General features: G+C 39.5%; 1 protein-coding gene across 1 annotated transcript; it reads right to left on the reverse strand.

Moving 5' to 3' along the window:
• Positions 1-4,466: 4,466 nt before the first annotated feature.
• mis12 (MIS12 kinetochore complex component) lies at positions 4,467-7,818 on the reverse strand. The gene is made up of 2 exons (XM_023424963.2): positions 7,392-7,818; positions 4,467-6,424 (listed from the first exon to the last, which is right to left on the reverse strand). Exons 1-2 carry the CDS (start codon positions 7,809-7,811, stop codon positions 6,155-6,157), a joined length of 690 nt encoding a protein of 229 aa, XP_023280731.1. The 5' UTR covers positions 7,812-7,818; the 3' UTR covers positions 4,467-6,154.
• Positions 7,819-8,648: the final 830 nt, after the last annotated feature.

Here is an 8,648-nt window from a genome sequence, read left to right on the forward strand (position 1 = left end):
ACAGCAGAAAGCCGCTTGGCTGAAATTTCACAAAGCTGTTGGCTGACGTGTCTTCCTGCACATGCCCAGTAGTGTGTGCTCTCCCTGACAGGCAGGTCAGATTGGGAACAATTCTCCAGCACATGGAAAATTATGTATTGTACATTTCAGTAGATAACAGTGGCTTATTTGGAGTAGACAAGCTGAGTAGTTAGAATAAGTAACAATAATCACAAGAGCAAAGAGCAGAAAACTGAAAGTTAAAAAAACAAACTAAAGTATAAGATATCAGGATAACAATGACATTGACAAAAGATCTCAGGGACAAATAAACCCCCAAAACTACAGTAATAAATAAGATGCAATGTAGTTTCTGACATAAAATTATGAGAAACACCAGAAATTTATTAAACAGCCACAACAAAGTACATTCCTGTACATTTTTACATTCAGTCGGGATCTTTACTGCAGCTTCTTCTCGTCTTATTTCTGGAAATGTAGATGAAAGATGCAGAAAAAGCACCAAAAGCAGCAACACACACTAACATCACACAGCCTGTGTAGACAGAAGAATCAAATGAATTCATGAAGGTAGTAACACCGTCAATATTTAGGCTTATGAAGCAATATGGATATTTTGTTTTGATTACATACTGTTGTCAGGCCCTCAGGAGCAACGGTAGATAAGGGTAGCTGAAAACCTTTTATAAATTTGTTTAAAATGTGCATTCGGATGGAAACCTCATGAGGGCTAATGCCAGAACAGATTACCAATGTGACAGCTTTGAGATTTCAGCCATGGAAAACAAAGCACTTCCAGTTTCTGTTATTTACTGTTTGCTTCACTGTAGGCTAAAACCACTCACAGCTGTTTAAGGTGAGGGCGTGCCCTTGCTTCCTAATGCATGATGTCACAGTGATCTACCTTTGGAAGAAATGTCTGAACTGGGAAAAGAGGGTCTGCTGCTGTGTGTTGGTTTCCCTGCTGGGTGACACGTGGCCCTAAAAAAGTCAGAGTGAATTCCAGCCTGAGAAAACAATCCTTTCTGTCTGCCCGACTGTCACTCTCACCTCCTCTCTCCTCTGTGTGGGACAGTCATTCGGTGAGAACAGCTGGCTGGCTGAGACTGGATGGAGGCTATATCTACGTGTGTGTGTAGGTATCTGGGTTTATATGTGTGTGTGTGAGTCTCTCTCTCTCTCTCTCTCTCTCTCTTTGTGTGTGTGTGATCCTAAGAGGTCATAGGTCAGGCTGCGGTTCACAGAGACCCACGTTGTTCCCCTCCCAACAGGAAGGGAGGGCACTGTCCATATGCTGTCTTCACTCACACACACACACACAAACACACACACACACACATATATAGATTCACACGCTCACACGCTATATAGAATTGGTCACAAATTCCGACAGGTACACACATGAGCTCACACAACTACAAACTGAGTACACCCATACTTACACATGCTCACCCTCACACATATTATACACACACATTCACTGACACAGATAGATCCACTCATTCTCACATACTTTCATACATGCATACACAAACATGCACCGTTTTACACAACACAAACGAATTTTGGTGAGGACAGGAAAATAAATAATACTGGGAAATGATGATGTAAAGGTTATGTTTCAAATGAAGGGTGCAGAACAATATGCCGACCAACCTGGTTCAACTTCAAGTTGACCAAAGATGCATACACAACTGAGCAAACTTCATCCACTAAGAAACACTGTGAGATGTGCTGAAAAGCTCTGGAAGCAGCAAGTAAGTGGACATTGAGTTAAGTGTGTTCCATCAGAAGCAGCTTGTTTGAAGCATACTGATGCCTTGAGCCTGATCAGGCTGTTTCAGTAAAGAAGCCTCTAACCGTCTCTGCTGGGATCACTCATTTTAAATGTTGATAGAGCTGATTACACAGTACAGCTGCTGTAATTATCTGGATTTACAGTTTATTTTGTAGGATGACTTTGAGTCATCATGTCTCAGTGTAGCAGCTCCAGACTCTCTGTTTAAGGGCTGCGACTATCAATTATTTTCACAATTACTAATGATTCTTTTGGTCTATTAATCATTAAGTTTATATAATGTCAGAAAAGTTAAAGAAAATTCCAGAGGATAATGTGATGTCTACAGATTACTTGTTTTGTTCCAACAGTTCGACAGTCTGAAAATATGACTAAAGATCCATAAAGATAAATAAATATATAACGGTGTACAGTGGAGAATAGCAGAAAACCCTCCCATTTCAGAACCTGGATAAGAGAACCAGAAAAACATGTGAATGAGAACTAAAGTTGAGGGTTTAGGTGATGGATGTAACGAGAGCAGGAGGGGTTTAACCAGCTCACCAGATGTTGGCTGTGATGCACAGTTTTGTTGTTTGCCGACTGAAAAAGGAGGAAGAGGGAGAGATTTAGACATTTTCCTTTTGTTATAGCGTTTTACAGCGGACAGATAACAACGACCTGAAAAAGCTAACATGGATACAAGTTGTTTTCACGTGTAAATAGTATTTTCAGGTCACCAGCTTAGTGTGGACGCAGCCTTAGTGCCAAAGCTGTTTAGGACAGGAGCGTGAAAGCTTGAGAGTCTCCTCCACGACCTTCTGTCTCTATTTTGTCTCCCCTCCCCTCAAATACAAACGCTTTCACTTTTTCAACACACTCACTGACACTTGTTTGGCTCTCTCTCTTGCTGATTTGACACTTCTTATCCCTTCACATTATTTTTCCTCTCTGCCAGCAGCCTCCAGACATACACTCACAGTGTGTGCAGCCAGCTGCATACAGCTGTGTGCTCATAGTGTTTGATAACATCTTTTTATAGGCGGTGACACAGTAGCTGAGACAGGAACGAACACACACACACACAGAGAGACACACACACACACACACACACACACACACACACACACACACACACACACACACACACACACACACACACTTCAAAATTTATTGTACCTTCAGGACAGCTGTGTTCACACAGACACACACCTTGTTACTACACAAACACAGGAGGAGGTTCTGGGCAGAAAATGACAACATGCTAAGAGGTTTTTAAGCCAAGGCGCCAAATATTCACGATGAAGGCTGGAGAGTAACCTCCATGGTGTAACTGTGGCTCCTGAACACGTACTCCAAGCCCACAGGTTATCATTTCCAGAGAAACTGTTCTGCAGTGCTGGCTGTATATATCAATATGGTATAATCTCTTAATTTTTGTCCTCATCACATCCACTTAAAAGCCGTCAACAAGATGCCTCACACTGGTCAAACCAACAGTAAACAGGCCAAGTTCGAGGACTAAATGATCCAAATGAATACATTTCAACTGCAGACATACAGCATTTCCCCCAAACAATCTTCTTCTATATCAGGCCTTTATTTATTTATGTATTCATAGTATTTTTTAAGTTCTTAATTTGTAGCACACGACAATGTCATAACACAAAGCAGGATATTCAGCACTCACCATCTTGAAGCCTTCTACATAAAAACAGCTCTGTCATAGAAACCACAGACCAGCGCTTCAGGATTAGATTTGTAAATAATATTGCCAAGCCAAAAGAAAAATAAGAAAAATTATATATTAAATGCTTTTATCCTTCTAGCTTATTTCAAACAGCAGAAAATTCTCTTTGAAACTGAATGGGACATTGATTGGACAAGATTTTTATGATGTTTTTTGTCATTTTCATCACAAATAAATGGCTCCAAGCGAAATCCAGTCACTGCCTGTAAGATCATTTATTGTCCCAGCTGAAGACATACTGGTCTAATTACCACATAAAGACACACACAAACAGAAATAGTTCTCACACCTTTCCATCTGGACTGATCGTTCCTCAAGTCTATCACAACAGGCAGGTGGGACACACACACACACACACACGTTTCAGGAATGCTAAAACAAATGTTGACTGTTTACACTGGACCTGTTGTTATTGTTTATGTACTTTCTCTCAGTTCCAAGTGTTGCTGTTGTTGTGGTTGTAAATCTGACGTCAGCAAATACCAATCACAGCTTCTGGCTGCAGCTATAAAAGTTAAACACTAGAAATTACACTTACAACTGTTTTATGTTAGGGATCATTTTTACTTACATGATTATTCCATGACCACAGGCTGATGTTCTTTCAGTTTTTACCTTTGATTATATATAATAATGATTGCAGCTCACTTTTCACTTGCCCCCGAGTTCAGAGGCAGTTACAGCAGTGTCCTTCAATTCCCCACCATTAAAATTAATTTCCCTACTTTAAATGATTATGCCCAGCCTAACCCTAGATCTGAGCCTCATGACTAAAAAAATGCCTACCAGTCAAAAGTTTTCACAAATTATTATTAAGTCTGGAGACGTTGCCTGGCAATTATTACTCCACCCTGTAATTCTGCTGCAGTTGCCCTGTAGTATTCGTATTAATGTTGGGTTGAAGTTGTGCAATGCATCATATCGCAGAAGACAGAAGAATTATTTTTAAAAAGATTTATTTTTAAAAAAAACAGTAGTGCCCCCAGTGGTCTAATTCATGTAGCTGTGAAAATCCAGAAGCACAGATGCATTAATTTCATCATTAGTGGAAGAAAAACATATTTACAGTGTGTCACTGAGTCAAATACAAAGTATGAATACTACTGCATATGATACATTAAATGAGTATGATATGCAGTTGCTGCCCCCTACTGGTTACAAAGCATCTCTGGTCAGTTTTTAACTGGCACATTTCATACACAATGAACAAAAGATAATTATGCCAATTAAAAATACTGAATATTACATATTCACTATCTGGTAATGCATGCCATATTTAGCGAGGGTGTCAAGCAGATCTGCAACTAATCATCATTTAGTTGATTCATCCGTCATTTACTTTCTCAACTAACAGTAGTTTTGTCTATAAAAGTGTCAGAAAATATAAAAGTCAGTTACAATATCCGACAGCTCAAGTTAACGTCTTCAAATATCTTGTTTTGTCAGACCAACAGTTCAAAACCCAAAGATATTCGGTTTACTACAATATCCTGCATGTCAAAGAAATCATCAAACACTCACGTCAGAGAAGCTGGAACCATCAAATGGCTGTCTTTTTTTAATTAACAGAAATGATCAATTGTTGTACTTGACTTATCAGTTGATTGACTAGTTTTGTTAGTTGTCCATTTCTATGCCTAATTATGCTGTATAAACTGTTATAGTGATCTTTCTTATTAATAAAACCCCAAATTGATCTTGCACAGTGCATAGTCCCACACAGTTTGTGCACTGAGCTAGTTAATGTTTTCATAATAATTCTAAATAACTGGTGAAATTATTATAAATAATTAGGCAACTTTTAACAGTATGTTTTTCCAGAATTGTAAATGAAATTGTTCAACCAATGTCTCCCACTTTAAATTTTATAAATAAAATGTAACTTGTGTTTCAGCTCATTCAGATATTGAATATGAAGCATCCATCATTTCAACATAAAGTAAAACTATACCACAGTGTGGATAGATTAGACTGGGTGAGTGCCATCAACATGCACAGAGCGCCACCTGCTGTGAATCACTGTATCTTAAAACTCTTCCTCTTGAGGGGGTGGACACAATATCATGAACACCACTACAACCTAATGCAGTCCAGTGAAATGACAATGAAACAAATACCACCACCTTTAAGTTACAAAAACAATGAGTTTTTGAGGCTACAGATTGTGGTGCTGAACTACATTACTGCTGTAGAGAGTTCACACTGTGTCCAGGGCAGTAAAGGTGAGGGTAAGAGGAGGTGCATGACAAAAAGTATTACAAATAAATCAGTTAAACTGACACAGAACCACATCGATCTGCTTCATTATTTACATTACATTACTGTGGATAGGTTAAATCTGACTACTGTTCGCTGATGCTGCTGTTGTGTCTTTAGGTTACTCAGCTTTATTGGGATTAAATTAAGATAGATAGTCATACAGCCAATAAAAAGCACGTTTTAGTCTTCATGTCCAACCTGTGGCCCTTTGCTGCATGTCGTCCCTCCTCTCTCTCCCCACCTTTCCTGTCTGTCTCACCGTAATAAAGGCAAATTACCCCCAAAAAAGAGATTGTAATAAATACTCACTCTTTGAAACACTAGCTATTTGCGAATTCACTTTATTGCAGAATTTCCACAACATCAGTTCAGTGAGGCACTTTGTTGGAGACCTCTCCGACGGCCTCCTGCAGTTTCTTTACTGACTCCATCGCCAGTCGGAAACTTTCATGGAAGTTGCCGTTACCTTCTTTCACCCAGGCCGCCTGCAGCTCCCTGACCCACGTCAGGATCCCATCCAGCTGCTTCTGCACCTCCTTCTGCTCCTCCAGTTCGGCTAGCAGGGCCTGTCTGGCACAAACCTCTGCTTCATAGGCTCTCTGGAGGTCTGCCAGGGACGACTCCAGCTTCAGCACCTCCTGGAGGACCACAGGTAAATCACACACAGATACATTACTACTGTATTGTTTTCTATGACATCTGCAGATATTATGAGAAAACTGTAGAAATAAATCATCTGATAATGGCTGTACTGTAGATATACACAATCCAATCAATACTAAGAAAACCCTAAAAACTGGAGTGAGACATAAATGCTTGATACAAAAAAAGGCAGTATATTATTAATGGACCATTCAATTTCATTAGTAGTGCAAATCTGATTTTGGATTTTTGAAATACATAAAATAAGTATCAGCCAGTATCCATTAGTAAGTCGACCTTTGAGATTATTTTGTTACACATACAATGACCTAGTACAGGGTGAGGGCAATACTTTGTTATGAGCATGAAGGGATGAGCTTTAAAGTTACTTTCAACCACATCCCAGAGTTTTCCGTTTGGGAAAAAGCTAGTAAGGTACTCATACATTTTGTCACAATGTTCTGACATTTTATGGACAAAACAATTGATTACTCGAGAATATAATCAGCAGATTAACAGTTAATAAAATGTATCGTTAGTTGCAGGACTAATGTAGAACACATAAAGACATGTAGTCACAGAGGAATATGAGGTATCATAACAATAACACTACAGAGATAAAGCTTTAATTTGAGAGTTTTTACAGACATATCGGGTGAACAGTATAGGAACTGTAGCACTGTCATTTTACTTCTGTATTGTTTAGAATTTGATAACTAAATAAACTAAATAACTTTATGTATAAAAAGGACAACCTACAGTTCAGCCAACACGGATGTGAAATCACCAAAACAAACCCCGCTCTGTCATCACAGCCAGGGCTTCAGACTGAAATAAACGGCCGCAACAGAGATTGTCCAAATATTTACAGACAGCACAATTTCTAAATACACGCATGAAACAGTAGCCTGTCACACTGGGCTGAGCTCCCACTAGTGAACTACAACCTCATCCTCCACCTACCTGTAAGTCTTGGGGGTAGTTTTTGTGTGACTGGTCGTCGGGCAGCAGGACATTTGGCGGCACGGAGAAGCAGCGGTTGACCAGCAGGGCCTCCATCCGCTCCGCCAGCTGCTTGAACCGCTCTTCGAGGAACTGTTGTAGCTTCCGGCTGCACTCCCGGGCCCGGGCCCGGAGCAGCTCGTCGGCCCCTTCCGACTCGCCCCTACTCAGCTGCCTTACACAGACCTTCTCCACCACGGGTAAAATGTCATACAGGCAGTCCTGAAAGGCGCTGTAGACCCGTAACATGCAGGTCTGGGGAGTAAAACCGAAAAACTGTGCTTCGTACAGTTTTAAATATGACGGAGAAAGACTGTCCATCTCTGCATCGAGCTTTCCGCCTACATCCATTTCATTTTCTTCCCGGGTTTCCCGCGCCATGTTGAATCTCTGACGTTTCTTCTTCTCCCGTCTTCCTCTTATGACGTTTCTAGGACGTTTATTAAATAAGTACATACATACACAGTACTGCCACCTACCGGTATGGAGTCTAGCTGAGGAATGAGTAGTGATGAATAAACTGTGTTGATCAAATAAATGACAAAATAAAATAGGTCTTCTAAGACATCTTACTGAAGAAAAAAATCTATTTAACATGGCAACACTTAAGATCCATTTTTATAGGTTACAATCAATATAACATTTGATAAATGGTTTATAAAACATTATAAGTAAAATAGAATAGATTAGTCAACAGCTATAGTTCCTCCTACGTACACCCATAAGTGGAGGCCGCTGTATAAACAGTTATGAAAATATAGTAACACAGTTGTAATAACATAAAATATGTCTTCATGGATAAGTTAGAATTGTTGACAATTGGTTCCATCTTCTTAAATGAGAGGAGTTAATGCTGGTCTTTTGGCTTGGATAAATCAAAACATTTGAAGAGGCATTTTTATTTTTCAAACACTTTTTGAACAAAATGATGAATCAATAATGGATAACGATAATGATTATTAGCTGCAGCCCTTATATATTATTACGAAATTGGTGATTCTGCATAAGGAATTCTTATATTTATCAACTGATGTACATTTTGAGACTCATACTTTTGTACTACTTAAGGAAAGCAGGTTTACTTGTAGCAGAGTATTTCTACGTTGAGTACCCCGTTTGTTTTTAAAACGTTCCTTCGCTCATTTAAAAACGGTTGACATTTTGACGTAAGACGCACGTTTCGGACACGCCTCCTCGGTGGGACGAAAGGGACATGCG

This window comes from Seriola lalandi, unplaced genomic scaffold (assembly GCF_002814215.2).
Source record: "Seriola lalandi dorsalis isolate HSWRI2012SDOR001 ecotype SW California unplaced genomic scaffold, Sedor1 jcf7180002054763, whole genome shotgun sequence".
In the NCBI taxonomy this organism is placed as follows: Eukaryota; Metazoa; Chordata; class Actinopteri; order Carangiformes; family Carangidae; genus Seriola; species Seriola lalandi.

Bases quoted from the DNA above. Each gene is read 5' to 3' on its own strand.
- mis12 (XM_023424963.2), bottom strand. From the start codon at position 7,811: ATGGCGCGGGAAACCCGGGAAGAAAATGAAATGGATGTAGGCGGAAAG. The intron at 6,425-7,391 runs GTAGGTGGAGGA...GTGGTCCTCCAG, and splicing joins ACTACCCCCAAGACTTACAG to GAGGTGCTGAAGCTGGAGTC.